The 20280-nt window shown below is 49.8% G+C and overlaps 1 protein-coding gene across 5 annotated transcripts in view; it reads right to left on the bottom strand.

Moving 5' to 3' along the window:
• PFKFB3 (6-phosphofructo-2-kinase/fructose-2,6-biphosphatase 3) overlaps positions 1–20280 on the bottom strand; it is a 42594-nt gene that overhangs the window by 11573 nt on the left and 10741 nt on the right. Inside the window, exons 1-7 of one of the 5 annotated variants that reach the window (XM_075759433.1) lie at positions 9269–9994; positions 3979–4104; positions 3554–3650; positions 2994–3060; positions 2768–2842; positions 2409–2465; positions 775–899 (exon numbers count right to left, since the gene is read on the bottom strand). In XM_075759433.1, the coding sequence (XP_075615548.1) occupies positions 775–899; positions 2409–2465; positions 2768–2842; positions 2994–3060; positions 3554–3650; positions 3979–4104; positions 9269–9347 (626 nt within the window). In that variant the 5' untranslated portion in view covers positions 9348–9994. Of the gene's footprint in view, positions 1–774; positions 900–2408; positions 2466–2767; positions 2843–2993; positions 3061–3553; positions 3651–3978; positions 4105–9268; positions 9995–20280 lie in introns of those variants that run through there. The other 4 variants (XM_075759345.1, XM_075759696.1, XM_075759602.1 and 1 more) reach the window with 4 other exon arrangements.

Raw genomic sequence — 20280 nt, 5'->3', positions numbered from 1 at the left:
AGCAAGGATGAGGGGGGTGCCAGTGGGGAAAGCAGAAAGAAAGAAACACCATCCTTGAAAAACAGCCTTGTGAGGTATCTCAGTCAACATAATCACCAAGATAAAAGGATTTCCTGCAGGCTATTTTCAACAGGAAGCCAACAGGTAACGGCAATTCATGGAGAGCTAAGTAACACCAGTGTAATCACCATTCCTCCTTGCAGCAGTAAAGAGGATTAAACAAGACTAACAGGGAGCACGTTCCTCTCCAGGACGGCTCAGCAGGACCAGGATAATCTGCACAGGGCACACGGACGTATTTGTGAGCAATGGAAAGGCTGGGAGGTGCCTGCATGGCCATGCAGGACTGCAAAGGTCTTCTGAGGGCACACAACGAGGTGGAAACCACAGGGCTTGCTCAACCTTGTGGTTTGAGCTTGTTCAAGCAGTCTCTTCCTTTAAATGGGACTGTGACAAAAGCATCTCGGAAACACTCGATCCCAACCGCTTTTCCACACCCTCTGTATTTAGATCTATGGAACAAGGTGGAAACCAGTATGTCTGAGCCCAGAAGAGCCTGGAAAGGTTTCAGTGCCTGGCTCCCTGGCACAGGGCTGAGGAAAACCAGCATTTTCAAGGAAGAAGCCTGAATTCACAGTGAGTCTTGGCCATACACTATTCTAGCACAGTCACGTATTTGAACATAAAGTGAAATACAGCTCCATACTTTGTTACTCCTCTCCTGAGAGGAGAAAGGCATTCAAGCCAGTTCAGAAATCAGCAAAAGCTTCTTACCGGTCATAGTCATCAGGGTCGAGTGGCTGGTAGCTGGCCTGGTAACAATTGATCCTCTTCATGAAGTCCTCCATGGCATCGGTCGAATTACAGTCCCGGTAATCAGGGCTGGACAATTTTACTTCCTGCGACGGGAAAAAACACACCGCAAGGAGAGGTTAGGAAGCTTTCCAAGCCAGACCACGCTAATCTCAAATTTCAAAGTCCTGCCAAGATACAGCTGAGCCACTTTATAGTCAATTATCATAGGACAGAAAAAAAGCAAACTAGACCCAAAACTAAGCACAAGGTGAGAAAATCTGGTATAAACCATAGCATGAGCAGCATAGATGCACATCAGTCCACTCCCATTCTCCCAAGAGTTGGGGTAGCACCTCACCACCCAACGCAGTGGGAAAATTGAGCTTTCTTGTGGCTAAAGAAAAGCATCAGGTTTAAACAATTCAAGCTGAGAATGGAAAGTTCATGAGCTTAGGCAAGATGCTGATCCCAGACCTTTTGAGTGAATAAAGCTCCTAACCCATCTGTCCCCGACCAGAGGCAGCAGGATAACGACATTCAATCCCTGTCTGTGGAGTATTTGCTACAAGCTATGGGGCTGAAAGATGCCAGAAATGGGTGACGTGAATATCCAGAGCTCTCATGGACTACGTTCTGCCTGAACAACTCTAACAGGCTGTTTTTCCTGAAGATTTGGGGTTGAGCAGCAGCGTTACATGTTAGTAACTTCACAAGCAATCCTGAAATGAACAGCATAATGCAACCAAGCAACACGTGCAACCCCAAAAAAACCTGATCGCTGGCCATGGGACACCAGCTCCCAGCAGGAGCAGAGCCCCCACCACAGCACCCTTTGTGGAGCTTGTCCTGGGGGCAGAACAAAACCCATCTCACAGACTTTGGGTATCCTGTGACAAATTCCCAGACACCATAAAATGGCAAAGTTCAGATGTAGAACTGGAGATGAGGCTGGAGCAAAGCCAAATGGAGGAAAGGACACTTTCATTCAAGTTAATCATGCCAATGGTAGACCAATTAACATCTACCTGCCTTAGCCAAGCCTAACAGGCAAAGGAGCTCTTTTGCTGGTGTGAAATCAAAGATCCAGCAGCCCTCAAAGGAATTGAAAAGCAATGTTTTATGCTGCTATCCCAGCCAAGACTGCAGCTGGTGGCAAGAAACCTCTAAGCTGAGCTTCTGTTCTTGTCAAAGCAAACCCCAGTAGATTTTGGGAAGCTGCATGTGGCTGAAGACACCAAGCCTGACTGCTCTCTGATGGGATTTAAACCCCTAACCACATCCATCGCTTCCAAAAAGTGGAACTTTGGGGGGGATCACCAAGGCATCCTGAATGCTTTCTGTCCTTAATATCAAGTTACAGATCAACAGATAAGCAGAGAGCATAGAAGGAGCTGGGAAAGGCTACAACAGCTTTTATTTTCATTACTTCCAGGTGGCCCTGGGTCCTGGGAGATAAAAGCTCCTTTCTCATCCCAGGACAAATACATCATAAAAAGATAAAAACCTCCTAATCCTCAACCAACTCTGGCAAGATGTTCTGATAAGAAACCAGCCGGTTGCAGGTGGAAAATCCTACATGAGGGAAAGCAAAAGCAAGACATTTCCACACTTACCATAACGTTGGTGGCAACTACCGTGGGATCGTTGCAGACAGATTCAATGAAGAACACCTGCAAAGCAAAAACAAAGTTCACCTGAAGGCCAGCAATAAGGTTTGTAGCATTCAGCCAGCTCCTTGCTCAACCCAACCTCCTCCCTCCTTGACCGAAGAGCTCTCCCTCTGCCCCACTTCCATCCTTTCTCCTTCTCTGGGGCTGGGGATTGGGAATGATGGAGGAGATTCATAGTTTTAAACAAACCCATCAGTGACTCTCCCTTAGCATCATGAGGTTAACATGTTAGTGAAAGAAGATACACCAACAATACACTGATGTGGACTATGCAACACAAGCAGCAGCCCAATGGTACCAACCTTGAACCCATTTTCTTTGGCGAAGTTTAGGATCATCCCTCTTCTCTCCCGCGTGGTATTGGTGGCATCAAAAACCTTTAAAAGCAAAGATTTTGATTAGCGCCAAGACCTTCCTCGTGAGAGTGGGGCCAGCGATGCTGTGAGCAAGTGGTCCTTTTTCCTGCAAACATCGCTGTTCGGGACCAGGACCGTTGCCAAACCCCATGGATCACATCTCTGAGCTTACCGCAATCTGGCCAGCCTCCTCCGTCAGATACAGCTTGACATCCCTCAAGGCAGCCAGGGCACATTGCCTGCAAAAGAGGTGAGAGACACATGGTCCCGATGTCCTCAGAGATGTGTGCAGCAGCCCCGCAAAGGAGGACAGGCTTTGCAGCTCTTCCTTGCCACCCTCTCCGTTCTCCCACAGACATTTAGGTAAGATACCTTCAGTCTGCCAAAAATACAAGAGCCATGCGTGCTAAGCGGTACACTGGTCTTCATGGCAGAGGCAATGGTAGATGAAGAAGCAAAGGCCAAACCTCACGGCAGACTTCATACCCTACATCAACTGAGTCTGAAGGTGATGCATTGGTGACCCTGAAGCTACCAAGCCCTGACAACTTCAGTTTTAGCTCTTGGCACCCAAGTCAGGCCCTCCTTAGCCAGGTAGGGAAACCTCACGTTAGAGCCCAGATTTTCTGTCCATCACCCCCCAAAACAAGCTGGGCAACTCCATTGCCGGCCATAGGCTTCACCACCCATTTGAGACCTGCGTATGAGCACAGATACAGTGCCCACACTTACCTCCTGACTTTCATGGCCTCCTCATTGTCGGGGCGGAAGAAGTCATAGGAGCTATAATGCTTCACCGCCTCACGGCGATATTCCCCCACGTTGAAAACTGTGTGGGAAAGGCAAAGACCATCAAAACCAGGAGCAGGCATCAGCACAGCTCGACTCAGCTGTGCAGCTCCTACAGACAATGCTTTCTAGCAATGGGCCAAGAAGCGACAACCTTGGAGAAAAAGGCTCAGGGACATCCCTTAGTCTTCAAATTGAAGGAGAACCTGAGCTGCAGCAGAAGCCACAGGAGGATGTGAATATTTGGTCCATGGGATCTTGGAAAGATCCCCTGCTACCTCCCACCCCCCCAAGGCACTGAGCTCCTAGAGCAATTCCTGAGGAGCCCAGACCCCATGCTTTCCCCAGGCAGCCAGTGAAAGCCTCACCTTTTGTTGGGACACCAATCCAGTTGAGGTAGCGAGTCAGCTTCTTGGAGATGTAGGTCTTCCCACGGGCTGGGAGGCCAACCATCACTATCACGGTGGGGGAATTGGCAAGCTGCGGCCCACAGGCTACAAGGAAGAGAAGAAAACACTGCATGAGCAGCTGTTAATCCTCCAGCTCATCTTGTCGTAACACTACAAAGCACTTGCTCTTGACCCAACCTTCCCCCAGGTCCTTCAGCAGCTGGAGGAAACCCAATGCCTCTGCTCCTCATGCACCACCATCTCTGTGGCATCTCCCCTGCACCTCCCTCCAATGAGCCTGGACAACCAAAACCTTGATCAGGCAAATCCACTGACTCATTTTTGCAATGGGATCTGCTGAACGAGCACATGTCAGAACAGGAGGCATGGTGGACAGCTCCACAGCTACCCACGGGTGAGCCCCAGCTAAGCCATGCTGACCCAAATTGACCCTGGTGCCACCCAAACAGGCGACAGGAGTCACAGCTTGACAGCCACAGCAAGAGGAGAACATCCTGATGGCTGCAAAGTGGGCAAGGAACCAGCAGCTGCCCCAGGCTCCCTGTAGGACCTCTGTGCTTCAGTTTCCCCATTTGCAAAAAAAAAAAAAAAAAAAAAAATCAAGGCAAACACAACCCCCTGTTCCTGTGGTTTGGTCAATCCTGCGAAGACCTAGAGGATGACCAAGGACTTTGGTCCAGTCCTCACAGCAGAGCACTTCAGATATGGCTGCTGTGCTGAAATACCAGGTCTGCACTGAGATCTACACCCACAGAGAGCACCTTCCAAAAACTTTCGCTAGCTTTTTAGCTGATACACGTGAACCCCCGGCATTTAAAAGCAGATATATGACCGACTTATCCCTTTTTCCTCATAAACCTGTTTTAAGCTGGGGTTTTTTATTGTTGTCAAGAGGGTCCATGTCAAATAGCTGGAAATAAATCCAGAGGCATCACTTAGTGACTCCTCTCCAATTCACCTGAATGTCATAGCCAAAATGCAGACAATCAGCTGCCAGGCTGCCCAGGTGAATTGCTTTTTCCCCCCATTAGTCCTTTAGAAAGTAAATTCCTAGTTCAATTTGGAGGAAATTGCTGAGGTTATAGGACTGGGAATGCAGTTTGGGATTTTTTTTTAGTCCTCCACAGCCCAGCCGCAGCGCCACGGGATGCATCGGGACCACACGCCCCATGGACCATGTAATGTGGCAGCGTCCCTCTCCCGTGTCTCACCCCCGCTCCTCTCCAGGGTTTGCCCTGAGAAATTGCTTCTCACATGATGCTGCACACGGGAAAGGCTGAGGCGCAAAGCCAAGCACTTTAAATACGGGAAAGGAAGATCTTAACGATGCCTAATGGAATTTGGATTAGCCAGCCCCCAGCGTGACAAGCCAAGAGCCCTCCGACCCTCCGGGGGATTTCTCACCCACCCTTCAATCCACCCGGTGAGGCCACAGACCTCACAGGAAAGGAATGCAGGGAGTGAGCGACTGGTGGCAGAGCCATAAAAACACAGCTTAATTATGGTCTGGGCGGAGAGCTCTGCCTGCCCATCCCAGCTGCCCGCAGGTGGGACCAGGGGACGGCGGCAGAGCGATTTGGGGATGCGAGGGGCTCCCCGGGGATGCAGACTGGGTGGTGGGTTAGGGTAGATTTGTCTCAGCAGAGATTTGGGAAGGGTGTACAAATGGAAAGGTATCCAGAAATCATGCAAAGCACGTGCCGTTTCCTTCCCCTGCTAATAAAAAAAATAAAAATCCAACAGCTAAAGAGACTGAATTAAGGCCACGAGGAAGAGTTACAGTGCTGGTGCCCAGAAGGGCAGAGAAGAGCCACCCATCATCTGCCCGGCTGTCTCACCATAGCAAACTCAGCAGATAAGAGATGAGAAAATGATCTAAAAGAGATTTAAAAAAAAAAAAAAAAAATCCACATTCCTCAGGCTGGAGCTGCCCTCACGCTCGCTCCCTTTGCCATTTTTTTCAAAAGCCCGGGCCAGCTCCCATTAATTTCAGCAGCAAGTGCTGATTTTGCACACCGGGGTTTGGGAGCTGTGCAACGTATCCAGAAAAATATTTTTTTTCTCTCTAACAGTCTCACATCCTCAACCAATCCATGTGGGTGCAAGCCTTTTTTTTGCACAAAACCCAACCATATACTAAATAAAGGGAAGGAGGGAAGGAATAATACCTGAGTAGAGAAACTCCTCCTTTCCCTACCTGCCAGCGGACAAAGGATCTCAAAGAGCAGAGCCAAAAGGATTTGGGGCCATTAAAATAATAGCACTCGAGAGGACAGGGACAATGCTGGGTACTGTTCACTGTCCCTTTGGCTCCAGACAGCCCCAGAACTGGCGCAAATGTGCCACCTCCAAAGAATGCTGCAGGAGTTAAAACACCTGTATTTGAGGAATCTCTCCCCAATTCAGTTTGCTGCCAAAGGAAAGATCGAGGTTCCCCTCGGACCCCGAAAAAGCATCTGTTTAGGCACCTGGGAAGCACTTCCCAAAACATCAGGGCATCAAGCCTGCAACTTTTTATCAGGAACCTGAGCCCAAACCAAGCTAAATCACAAAAGCCTCCAGGAAACTTTGCATCAGGGATGAAACAAAACCCAGTGTTTTGCTCCCGGTGCTTCACAAAGACCTAATTCATCACTTCTTTTCACCGCTGCTGGAAAGCTATCAGGGATTTCAATGCATATTCATTACTTGTTATCAACATCTATCCAGGTAAGTCAAGGTCAGGGATGACTTTTGAAAGGCTCAATCAGGATATTTAGAAGCAGCTTGTGTCACTTGTGCCTTCTATCTGCTAGAAAGTCAGCGCCGATGCGCTCTCATGCTTCACCGGAGTGGAAGGAAGAAAGAAAAAAAAAAAAAAAAAAAAAAGGAAGGAAATTTGCTTCTATAAAAGGTTAGATAAAATAGCCACCTCCCCACCTCAGACATTTTTACTGTCTCCTCTTCAGAAGCGTTCCCACGCGCTTCCCGCTCCCGCAAGCCCACGCCACATGTTCTACGTTAGCCTCACATTCCCCTTTTCCAGCTTCTTCCCGTTGCAATTCCCTGACACCTTTCACCTGATGCACCGAGAACGCCTTTCTGCGCTGCGCATCGCGCACACACACACGCGTGTGCGTAACTGATATCGCCCTGCCGACGTGCGAGCTGTGGTTTATTGCCTGCACGTCGCCGACGTATTTTCACGTGCCCTCGTCCGCCGAGCTGGAGCGGTGGGAGAGAGAAAAGCAACAGCAGCCCCTTTTCTCCTCCAGCAGCCCCTTTTTCCTCCTCCAGCATCCCCCACCCGAGCCTCCTCCCCTCGCCTGGCTCTGCCCATCCAGCCGCCTGCGACGACTTGACTTTCCCAGCCCCTACGTGAGAGACGTGCAGCTTGACAGCAATTTAATGGATCGCCGTCAAAAGGCCAGATGAAGGCATCACTTCGCATCCATTCCAGCCTCCCATTGACGAGGAAGCGGACAATCGGACTAATTATTTCACACGCAGGGAACAGCCAGGCGGGAGCTTTCCGAGGATGCTCCGGCTCCCTCCTCCCTTCTGGGGACCAGATCGGCCTCGTGTCTCCCTTGTACCTCCATTCCCACCCGGCTTTGTTGCTGCTCTTTGTTGCTGCCGAGGAATTAATAGCACCTCGAGTTCAAAAGAGCCACTTTGGAGTTAAAAAAGAAATAAAATAAATTAAGCCCAACAACGCTCTTCACATAGAGCACAGTGAACAGTGCCCAGCGTGGCTTGCTCCCACCCCGAGAGAAAATAATTAGAAGCCACATTATGGTATTAACGAGCCCCTTGGTGCCTTAATATATTAAAGTATGTTAGGTTTCTCCTCTGCCAAGGGGAAATTCTCTCCTCTGAGAAACCAGGTGAATAAAGCGGCAAAAAACACAGGGCGGCTCCACGTACACGAGGGATTTCTTTCAAAGGTGTCAGTCCTTGCGAAAAATCAAATTAAACAGGTACATCTGCAAAGCATTAAGCCGGGAGACATTTTTACCCCTCTAAAAGCAAAGCCCCGTGGCAACCCAGATGTTCAGCCTGTTGCTGAAAGCCGTTTCCTCAGCAGCTCCTGGGGCAGAGCTGCCCTTGCCAAGCACAGCCTGCATGTGCGAACATCTGCTCTAGGGCTCAGCCGTCCCTTGCTGCGGGCCTGACCCACAGCCATGGGGCAACAACGTGTAGTAAACTCGTAGGATTATTTTATTATTATTATTATTTAAAAGGGAGAACTTTCCAGCCAAGGGAAATAAATATCCGAAGCGACTTTAAAAACGCCTGCTCAAGACAAGCATCGGAAAGACTGATTCACCCAACTGCCCAAGCCACTTCCATCCTTCGCCAGGCTGCAAAGTGCCACCTCCTCCGTCCTGGCCCTCCGCAGCCCCGGATCTGCGGATTCCTGAGACGCTTATTTAGAGTTAGGAGGAGTTGCACAACTGGCAGGTTGTCAGTTTAGCTGTTGGGCGAGTTAAAAGAGCTGCCTCTTGAGCTTTAGCATTGTATTATGATTCAGGATTTGTTTTATAGTAACACCGGGGTGACCCAAGTGTTTGCTTTTTTTTTTTTTTTAAGCACAGAGTTTGGCTTTAAACACTCAAGATGCTTTCTGAGCTTTGAAAAGAAGGGAAAACCACTGCAGAAGTTTCAGCATTAATTTTGCCCTCCCCTCCACCTGCCTCCTATCTCATCCCAAACACAGCACAGGGTAAAGTGATAAAATGCAAACGATTAGTGATTTTTTTTTTTCTCCCCAAATCCATTGGCCTAATCCTGCCTCCCCCCCAAAAAAAAAAAAAATTAAAAAAATTAATAAATCTCAGAGCAAGGTGCCAGACAACCTGGAAATCCTAGCTGAACTCCCCAGGTGCCGAGGTTAGCAACCTGCTCCCTTCCCTTTTAATCCCAGGGCTGGAGGTGGGTGGATGGGTGGAAATTGGGACACGCGTGTCTCAGCGCCTCTCCGCATCCTCCGCCCCGCGGGGCCGGGGAGCTGCCATGTGATGGTTGCACCTTCCTCCAGCTCCCAGGGCTGGAAGTGAGTCACGGGATGGCCGCGGGTGGGATGCGGACACCGGGATGATGCTGGAGCAGGAAAAGAGGGGGGCGGGATGCTGCAGGGGAACGGGGGCGGGGGGGAATAGGGCGTTGCAAAGAGCCCCCCTCGGGATGCGCGGCGTGGGGGGGGGACACCTTGCTTCCCACCCCATCCCATCCCATCCCGCGGGGATGCTGCGGTGCCCGTACTCACAGCGGCGGGGCAGAGCCGGGCGGTTGTCATTGGGAAGCCAAATCTTCTGGATGCGGCTTTGCGTCAGCTCCATGGGCATTTTTAAAACAAAGGTCTTTTTGCGCTCCGCGTCCACCTTGGTGTGTTTGAGGGGGAGAGGGAGGAGGGGAAAAAAAAAAATAAAAGGGGGGAAAAAAATACGATTAAAAAAAAAAAAAAAAGGTTTTTCGTTGCAGTCGTCGCTTTGGGGGTGGTTTGAACAAGCGGCTGCGGCGCTTTCGGGTGCTTCTCGGAGTCGCGTTAAGGTTTTACGGCAGAGGGGGAGGAGGAGTAAGAGGAGGGACGGGGCTTCAGGGCACAAAGCCGGCAGGAACGGCACAAATACCGCCGCTGCGTGCTTGGAGGGAGCGAGAGCGAGCTCTGCCGCTAAATTTTGCTAGAAATCTGGATGCAAAAAAAAAAAAAAAAAAAAAAAATTAAAAAATATTCCCTTTTATTTTGAAAAAAAAAAAAAAAAATTAAAATCAAAAAGGAGGAAAGTCTCAAGGCGAGGCAACCGGGGAAGCGCTGGCCCTGCCTGGCTCCTGGCTGCTGCAGGGAAACGGCGCTGCTGCTGCTGCTGCTGCTGCTGCTGCTCTCAGTGCTCTCGCTGCTGTCGCTGCTGTCGCTGCTCTCGCTCCGCTCGCGATGAGGAGACAGCGGCGGCGGCCGCCTATTTCTAGCCCGACAGGCCGGCCGGCGCCCGGCGGCTCCCGCCCTCCGGGGCGGGGGAGGCGGCGGGAGGGGGGAACGGGGGGGGGGGGGACGGCCGCTACGCCGCCGCGGAGGAGGAGGAGGAGGAGGAGGAGGAGGAAGGGGGAGGGGGGTGCGGCTCGGCGGGGCTCGGCCCGCGCTGCCGCCTGCCGCCGGCCCCCCGCACTGCAGCGGGGACAAAGGAGACGCCGGTGCGGCCGGGGAGTCTTTGTTCTGCTGGGGGGGGGGAACCGGCCCTCACCGTGCCATCGGCGGTGTGCCTGGGGGGGGGGAGTGTGTGTGTGTGTGTGTGTGTGTGTGTGCATGACGCTAAAGAAAATAGATTAAAAAATGAAAATATAGAAAAATAAAATGGAAAAAAATAAATTCATAAAAGGATAAAAAAAATGTCAAAAAAGGATAAAATGTAAACAATGAAATACAAATAATAAAAACATGAAAGAATCAAATAAGTAAAATAAAAATAAGACAAAAAAATAAAACCAAAAAGCCAAACATAAAAAATAAATAAAAATGAAATAACCCTAAAAATTCACTACACTGCAATGGCATGGGGGATCTACAAGCGCGCCCCTCGCCCCCCCCCCGCTGTAGGGGGGCACTCGCAGCGGCTGTCCCGGGGCTGGGGGGGGCCGGGGGGGCGGCGGAGGGCCGGGGTCTGCGCTTCGGCACGTCGCTCACGTCGCACATGGCTGTGCCGGGCTGGGCCGGGCCGCCTCCCCCGGCGGGGATGCCCTGGCTGCGGCGGCGGCTCCGCCTCCCCCCCCTCCCTGGCGATCTCCACCGCTCCGCCCCGCTCCGCGGACGCGCAAAACGCCCGGGCGGGCGCCTGGGCGGCGGTTCAGACCCCCCCCCGGGGTGTGGGGGTGTGTGGGGATGTGTCGGGGGTGAGGGGGGGTGTCCCCGCAAAAAACGGCTCTCGGGGAGGGGGGGGGGTGGTGAAGCGGCGGCAGCGCTGGGGATGCTCCCCGGGAAGCTTCGCTCTCAGATGGGCACGATACCATTATTTAATTCTTTTAATTCGTATTTCTATTTTTTAATTAATTTTATTATTTTCATTATTTTATCGATTTCATTATCTTATTCATTTATTATTCTTAAGCCAGTGGCCGGGTTGCTCCAGATGACCTTTCCACCTTAAATTAGGCTGTGAACAGCAGCCACGCAAGCGATAACCACAACCCGAAGCAGTCGGTATTTGCAGCACAGAGGGGTTGGGGACACCATCCAGAGGCCACCCAGAAAACTCCTTTGGAGGTACCGAAGCCCCAGGCGTGCAGATGCTCACACCCCGACACCGCAGCCCCACCGACGGGGTGGATCCCTCTTGGCATGGGGTGGGGAAGGGGTCCCTTTGGCAGGGTGCTGGGTGGGGAAACGTGGAAATAAATCATCGCTGGGAAGAGCCGTAGCGGTGGGAGCATCTGCTTTGATGGGTTTAATGAAGCGAATTTTGCTTTTAAATTTAAGGCTCAATATGTAGCATCTCGGATACTTAAAGTGTTCAATAGCCTTTTTATAGGGCATTTTCCTTCTCTGGAAGCAAAGGCTTATATTTTTATAACAGATCTAGAAAGAATATATTTTTGGCTATCTCCTTATATGGAGCCAAGATGGATGGAGTAAAAAATGCACAATCCTTCCCTCTCCTACGCAGGAAAAAGATATTCACAGGGGGAAAAATAAAAAAAGTTAGCTACGAGGGAGTTGGAAAAGAGCTGGAGGTTTGGGATGTGGGAAGGATGATGGGTGAGAGCAGTGAGTGCTCAGGATGGTGAGGGTGGGGATGGTGGTCAGACACAATGGTGCTCCCTGGACCACCATGCACAAAATCCATCCTCAGGAAAAGGCAGGAGTTTTTTTTTCCAAAATCCTGGACCTTTTCCCGTGGAGGGCAATGAAAATTTGATTCCTGGCTAAAACACGAGTCAGAAGAAGGAAGAAAATTGACGTGATGTTGCAGGATCGAGGAGTTTGGGCATCCCCCTTCCTCCAGCAGCTCAGCCCTGCTCTCCGCAGCTCTTGACTTCGAAAATCACCACCCCTACAATACTGAAAGTAGCCCGAAAACAAAACCCCGCCTGAATTAAAATCACAGTCACTTCAAATTAGATCCACCTAGTAATTCTTGGCTTAAAAACTCCTAAATAACTGGAGCGGAAAGCTTTAACTCCTAAATAAATGGCCTGGTTTTCAAAGGCACGAGCACCCAGCTGCTCCAAGCGAGGTCAGCTGGAAGAAGCATCATTACTATTTATAAGGCACTTTCATTGCCGGGAGAGGGTGGCGTGCAGGACAGCACTAGGTGCACCGAGAGGATTTATTTTTTTCCCTTCTTGAGTTGTGCTGTGTAAAAGCACAGCTCCCTAAAAATACAGCCTGGACCGGTAAATAAGTTGTTGCTCACAGTTGCTGTGAAAGGACCCCACGGGGTGTTTAGCTCAGCAATTTTTCGAGAAATCAACTCACCAATGTGGCCAAATGCTGTTACTAAGAGGTGCGTTGGCTTGCTGAGAACCACTGTGGGCATGGTGTGCCACGGGACGGCCAGCGATGCTGTCCCGCATCCTCTGCTTCACTGGGTCACAAAAGGTGCAGCGGGAGGAATAAATCACCCAGCGTTCGCTGGAGGTGCTGCCTTACCTACCCCATCACAGTAACCTGTAGAGATTTAATAAATGCAAAGGGACAGGGGCATAAATGCAATGCCAGGGCTTGAAATCTCAAGGTTGTGGTGGTAGATAGAGAAAACAAAAAGACCTCAAACATCCGAGGGATGGAGGTGGTAGGTCCGGAGGGGTGGGAGAGGGGAGGGCAGCGCAAAGGAGGGGAGTCTGGTGGAAAAGGGGGAAAAAAAAAGTTTCTGCAAGAACGGGACACCCGTCTCTTACGGGGTTTACAGGCTGCCGACTCCTCCAAAACACCAAAGCCAAAACCCCTCAAGTCTCGCTTTTGTTCCCCTGCCGCTCAAACACTGAACTGACCTAGCAACCTGCCCCAAATGGTGGAATTAGGCTCTGGATGAAGCCCAAAATCACAGTCCCGGACTAAATTCCCCGTCCCCTTTGGAAGAACCTATCAGTACCAAGGGGCCACCAGCCAGTCTCCCCTGGCACCCTTCCCCAGCATCAAAATGCAGGCAACGGCACCGATTGCTCCTGCGAGCCCCAACGCTGACTAAGCCATGATTCATCCTCCTCTTTTTTTCTTTTTCTTTTTTTTTCCCCCCTTCTAAAGGAAACTTGGAAGAAAAGAACAAGTCACATTCATGCCTACGTTCAGTGCAACACGGAGCATCTCCTGAGGATGTGGCATGGAGGGGACAGAGCGCAGCGTGCGTGATGTCCGGTGGGATCTGAGTCGTGCGGTCCAACCCTGCACCCAGCAACTCTTTGCATGGTTAAAACTGGGAGACGGTGGCTGGGAGCTGTGCATCCATCTCCATATAGATGCAGCCATATATGTGCTCAGTTAACGGCAGGCACGTGTGCTGACCCACAGCAATTTCCGGCACGGCCTCGGTTTACCAGCCTGGGACATGGGCACAAATAGTTCTCTCTACCCTGGGAGGGAGGTTGCAAAAGTCAGGCAGCAGCTGCCCAAATTCTTGTTCGTGCATTAACGACATCCTCTTGCAACAGAGAAAATTATTCCTCTGGGCTCACCGAGGGGCATTTATACAGTTATTTAAAAAAAAAAAACCCCAGAACAACCAAAACCAAACCAAAATGCTAAACTTTGCACTTCTGAAAAAAATCAATGGCATCCTGGAGAAGCCAAGAAAATTGTCTTCAATGTACTAGAGGAATTGTGGGCTTTCAAAAAGGTCAGGGAAGAAACCAAGTGGTTGCCCCCTTCTCTTATCTGCTGGATGCTGAGCTGTTTTTGCTGCTGACAGCACTTTCTTTGCAGGGACTTGGAAGTTTGCAAAAGCTGCTGAGGGTCAGGCTTGGAGGAGGGGGTTTTGCAAAAATTGATAAAATATGTTTGGGTTTGGAGAGGCAGCTGAAGTTCATGGTCCTTTATATCTGGCAGGATTCAATCACCTTCCTCCCCCTCACACCTCACAGATATTTCAATTACAAGACTAAATAAACCAGGAGTGAAGTGTGAACTGTACCTGTGTCATCGGGATATCACCATTCCCTCTCTTATCTCACCCTCTCCCTCATCCTGCCCGAGCCCTGCTGCTGCGGGCACCGAGATGAGCTCCCGTAACGCATCGGGGTGTTTCTGCCATGGAAAAGAGCTTTTTCTTTATCCTTTTAACCAGACAGTTACCCTGTGTTTTTTCCTTCCTCATTTCTTGCCTTTCACCCCCCCTGCCCTTGCAATCACACGCTCCCTTTCCTCCTCAACAGCATCAAACCTGCAGCATCAACCCCGCTGCTGACCAAAGAGGAACACAAATCGGGCAAATTTTTTTTCTTCACAGCATTATTTCAGGGCAGGGTTTCCTGCGGCGATTACGGGATGCTGCTCAGCACGGGACTTGCGGTCCCCTACCCTGAAATCAGAGGAGTGCTCCGGAATGGCACCTTTCCGCTCTGCAACTGGGAGGCTTGAACTTTGCCCAGGGTGCAGGATCAGGGCAAGGCAGGGAACATCGAGTGCTCGGAGCTGTCCCTGAGCCATCTTCCAACCACCAGAGAAAAACACCCATTCCCCCGGCCGGGGACAAGCCGTCCAGTTTATGAGACTATTGCATACTGTAACTGGACCTGACGTGCTCATGAAACGTCATCCGTCCCCGACCGTAAGAAATTCAGCTAGTTGGTAACAACAGCCGAGCACTGAAATACCAGCCAAGCAAGCACTGGGGGCTGCCACACGCACGCCGTCGGGTGCAGCTTTCCTTAAAAACAGCTGCAAGCAGAGAAGGGGAAAATTCAAAGGGGTTCGGTCTCTGACGTTGAGAAAGAAAAGTGCTGAGCTCGGGAGGGGGAAATCCCCGCAGAGGCACAGGGCATTGCTCAGCCCCGCTGTATCAGCCCCAGTCAAACACCGCGCTGGGGAGCTGATCTTGCCTTTCCTGGCAGCCAAGAGGCAGGAAAAGCCATGAAGGGATTGCAGAAATTCACTGGGACGCTGTTCCCAACACTCAAGCAACAAGCAGCAAAAATCAGCTCTTTGTGCACATGACCTCTCTTGCAACAGTGGGTACTATTCAGGCGGTAAAAAAAAATAAAATAATAATTTTACCATCCACTGGCAAAAAAAGAGGTTCCCTATAGTTTTTTTTAAGTGCTTTTTCAGACATATTCAATCAATGGCCCGTGCAGAAAACTGACTGCTTTTGCTCAGCCCTCTGCTCTGAGCTCTTCTGCGTGCTGTCACCATCGCAGTCGGTGCAACGCAGAAACTATTTCAGGGACAGTAAATCCTTCCTGAAGTCAACCCTCTGTTGTGCTATGCTGTCAGTCTTGCTAAAAGCAATTTTTTTTTTTTTAATTCCTTTTAATTTAGGAGTCCTTCAGGCAGGAGGATGAGGGTTCAAACCCAGTTCCTTTTGAGCTGGAGGATTTGTGCCCTTACTAGAGGAGTTTGGTTGTAATCGAGTGAGTTAAAGGTAGATAGGAAAGGAATTGGAAGAGCTGCAAACGCATTGCCTGGCCGTGATGAATACGGGGAAGGAAGGAAGGATGGGAGTCTGGAATTTACCTCTGTTCTCCAAGTCAGACACAAAGTCATCCAAGGATCCCTCCATCATCTCCAGAGAGAAGTGGGTGCTCCCAACCATGCTCAGGTCTTGGAGGGTCCTTGGGAAGATGCAATAAAGCTCAAGGCCAGAGATGGGGAGGGGTAAGATGGGTGTCCGGTAGCCAGGTTTGATGACCCCAAAGGAGCCTCCCAGGTCTGATGACCCCAAAGGAGCCTCCCAGGTCTGATGACCCCAAAGAAGCTTCCCGGACCAATGTTCTTATTTAAAATCCCAGGGAAGGCATTACATCTGTAATTTTTGAGAATTACATTCTGTAATTCTGAAAAAAAAAAAAAAAAAAAAAAAAGTTGGAAATGTTAAAAAATAAAGCTGGAAGTGTTTAAGACCAGGTTGGATGAGGCATTGGGCAATGTGGTCTAGTGGAGGGTGTCCCTGCCCACAGCAGGGGGGTTGGAACTAGATGATCTTTGAGGTCCCTTCCAACCCAAAACATTCTATGATTCTATGATAAATAACATTCTGAACCTGCCACATCCATTGGAGCAGGGACATTTCTCAACACTGGCAGGCCTGCTCAGAAATTGGTCCAGGAGGATTGAGCAATGTCCTGTGAAAGTTCCTGACCTTACAAGGCTAGTACAAAACAAAACTCACCTCATAAATGGGTTAAATCATAAAGATAATTGACTCCATAGGTTGCAGAGACAAATACGGGTTTTTAAAAGTGGTTAGAAGGCAATTAGATGGCTGGGGTATTCCAGCCTCGGGAATCTGATACTGGTTCTCCTTGAAACGAAATCTGGCTACCAAATTTTAGGCTTGGTCCCAACAGAAAGGGCTGAAGGGTGCGGATCAGTCAGAGAGCCAAAATTCAGGGTTTGGCGCTGTCAGTGACTCCAAGAAGCCAATATTCGTATTAGCCCGACACTGGGTTGTGCCTCCTACTCCCAGGTACGGTTAGTTACATCAAAGGAACACCTCCCCATTTGCCCTGTGATTTTAGGGTGTGAAATTCCCCACTGTAAGTCCTGGGATTGATTTAGGGTGTAAATCCACAATACGTTAAACCTGACTTTAGGTTACCTCGTCCCTAAGCAAGATGCCACAACCACCTGCTACAAGGCACCGATCTAGCACAAAAATCCTGCTGGTTTGAAAGAAAAGTGTGTTTACAGGGTTACTGTGTCCCAGTTGCCAGATCAGATATTACCCATCCTGCTGCTGCCAGCATAAACCTGGTATATGTTACCGTAGTGCCTTCTCCGGATAAATCAGCCGAAGTACAGCCAGGTGCTCACACCTGATCCAGACCTAATCTGTGCTGGAAAGCGATGCGGCAAGGTGGAGGTTCAGCGGGAAGGAGCTAAAATGCCAACCCTCCTCTGAGCAGAGATTGTTATAGGAGCCATTTCCATGGAGGTGCCCGATGGTTGAAGTCGGTGGTGTTCGTGAAGAGCTTAATTCCCAGCCCAGTGGTGCATTCGGGATGCAGATCTCCAGGTCTCCTGCCTGCAGGGCTCCAGTGATGGATATGAAACCCCCTATGGATAAGTCTATTCAACCCATTTAAGGTGGAAGATGGTCACCCTCCGGAAATCACAGCCTGTCATTACCCCATGGATTTTGCTATTGAACTATTTCCTAACGTCTTATTAACAGCCACCTTTCATTAAGGGCCTGGATCGTTATCTCATCATTGCAGGTTATTAAATCAAACAATGGCAAAGGCTGTGGCCTTTCATTCCGGGGCTGACTCACCTTATGATGTAACAAGCCCAGGCCAGTGACAACCTCAGCATTGCCATGGTGACCAAGAGGCTTCTAAAGAGTTGTAGGCAATGATGTCACAAAGCCGGATACCCGGGAGATGCTGGGGAATCTCTTCAAAGTAATGCAAAAAGCTACAACACAAAGTGGTTTGCCTTCCTGCTGATCAAGGAGGAGGTGCTGTAGGCAGCAGCATACGCCGGATTAATCATAGCCTAGGAAAAAGGATATATTTTTTTTTTAATCCCTGCTGTCAAATCCTGCTAATACCAGTTTGGCTCCTGATACGGGGGCTTTTGATCAAGGGGTGATAAAATGCCGTCCTATGAAGCAGCATCCCGGGGGAATCTGCACAGGGCTGGGAGGCTCAGAGGAAACGTTCCCTAGGGGATGCTGAGCAGGGAGGAGGTGTTGCAGCCCTGCATGGCTCCTGCTGTGTCTGCCTCCATCTGCGGCAAAGCTGTGGGTAGTATTTGGGAAGGACTGATGTCATTTTGGGTGTCTACAAAGTATTGGTCACCTTCAACTGCTTCTACCACCCATGGAGAGAAATGGACACTCCCAGAGCAATTCACTTGTCCTGCTTGTGGATATTGATTGTGAACCAGGACGGGATGTGTCACGGAGGTGTTTGTAGCCTGTGAGCACGAAGGGAGACCTCAGTGCTGTCTACATCCAACGCCATCTGACGCACATCTCGGTGCGCTCCAGCATGAGGTGACCCAAAACACAATTCCTTGTTCAATCCAAAGTCCCACGTAGGGAGGAAGAATAAAGCTTTGATGAGGAGATGCATTTCGAAACCGCGTACGTGCTGAAGATCTTGCCACCCACACCCTTGTGAGCATGTCTGCCATATGGACAACCCGCTTGTCTCTGTTTCCTTGCAGGGCTGGGATAATATAGGCAATGGCAAGTGATGGTTGCCCAACAGTGTCCTATGCACTTCAACCCCCTCCAAGAAGAACCACTCTTAGGACCAACACCACTCCTTGGGTTGAGCTGTTCCCTGGATCAGCCTCCCTAAGGGTTCACCTCTCCGTTCAACTGATGGAAACCACAAGGCATCAAGAGGTGAGGTCGAAGCGTCCCACTTCTCCAGACTGTTACCATGTGCTTTTAAACCTAAGACCTGCAGGAACTGCTTTTAGAAGGTCTGTGAAAGGCAACTAAGGGGAAAGCGTATGGTCAATAGGTTGAAATTTAGAATAGAAAGGTCCACAACTAGCTTGAAAAATGCCCAAGGATCAACCAACCGAAAAGCTATCAAAGATTTCTGAATTCTCTGCACCAGCAACAAAAACAATCAAGAGATGAAAAGGTGATTGAGGATCTGCAATCCTCAATCCACAGCAGACATCTCTAGGTTTTTTTTTTTTTCAGCTGCAGGAGTTTCCATACCTCTTTCTGGAGCTCTCTACAGTCAGAGCCTCCCCGAGGTAGCCTTTCAGATCTCTGATTTCCCAGCAACTCTCTTAACTGATTTTTTGGAGCCAAATCACTGGAATCAGATCACACAGATTGCTGGAATGCAGGAGTTTTCCTTATCAGGGTTTTTTTAAATTTTTTTCTGCTTATAGGCCAAATATTTCCATTTATTTAATTCCTAGCAGATGTTTTTAATTTCTGCATTTAATCTTTTGCATGCCGTGGAAGCCTGGCTGGGGAAAAAAATGCTAAAATTGTCCAAAAATATCTACTGAATTTGTTTCTTCTTTCCCTGATATGTTCCAATCAGAGATGAAAAATATTAACGGGAAGTTTCTCTGGAATTTTGGGACAAGCTGAAACAATATGGGGAGCTTGCTGCCAACATATTTTCTGAAATGAATTTACATTTTCCAACTCGCAATGACAAGTTGTTAACAACTTCTTGGGGGGAAAAAAAAAAAAAAAAGAGAGAAAATTCAGCTGAATGTTTAAATTTCTTCCCTGGAGTTTAACATAGAATAGCAAACCGGCATTTGGGTACCTGGCAGTTTGGCAGGGATCACGAGGGAAGATGCTGTGCTTCATAGCACTGAGGAGTGCCCCAGTTTCCTCCCAGAACAACTGCTGTCACTTGAGCTGAGAGCCAGAGCCATGAGGGGATGGCACAGATGGAAGCAGATGTTGGACATTGACCATGAGTTGTCCCCACTGCGTACAATGGAGAAGGGGGAAAACCACTTTTATTGTATCTGCTTCAGTGTTTCTGGCAACGCCGCTCATCAGAGAATCACAGCACAAACTCTGTTTCCCGAGTAGGGTTCATTTTTTTCTTCTCACTCCTTGAAAAACCAAATAAATGACTCCAGGAGACAGAGGCTCACCCCACATGTTCACCCCACCATGCCCACGTGCTTCTCTGCACCACGCCGGCGGGTCCGTGCATCTCCGCTTGCACCTCCCTGGGCTGATGCCTGCGGCGATGGCAAGGTCAGAGCTCAGAGCGAGGGTTTCACATTTCCCAGCCCGGCTGTTTACCCGGCGCTCGGGCTGAATTAAAACAACTGCTAGAGAGTGACCTGAGTCAACAAGAGATCTGACGGCCACCCGACTCCCAGGCAGGCTGTCCTGCCAACTTCCCAATAAAGAAAGAGAGCCGGGCTCGGGCTCAAGGCACGACCTTCCTTCGCTTCATGTTGTGTATTTATCACCCGGGCTTGGATAGTCCCAGGCACCGAAATGATGGGCACCTCGTTCCCACTGCTGGGTGAAGCTGCTTGTGATGCCTCATGGATCAGACGGGTGCTTGGGTCTCCCGACCCGTGCGTTAAGCCAACGGGACCTGCAGTCTGCACTCACCGGGGTGCTGAGAGCCACAGAGATTTGCATAGGCAGAGCCCAGAGCACTTCCCAAACCTGCCAG

The sequence above is a fragment of the Balearica regulorum genome, chromosome 1 (assembly GCF_011004875.1).
Source record: "Balearica regulorum gibbericeps isolate bBalReg1 chromosome 1, bBalReg1.pri, whole genome shotgun sequence".
In the NCBI taxonomy this organism is placed as follows: domain Eukaryota; kingdom Metazoa; phylum Chordata; class Aves; order Gruiformes; family Gruidae; genus Balearica; species Balearica regulorum.
The sequence above is the reverse complement of the archived record's forward strand: the minus strand, read 5'-3'. Positions and strand labels throughout refer to the sequence as shown.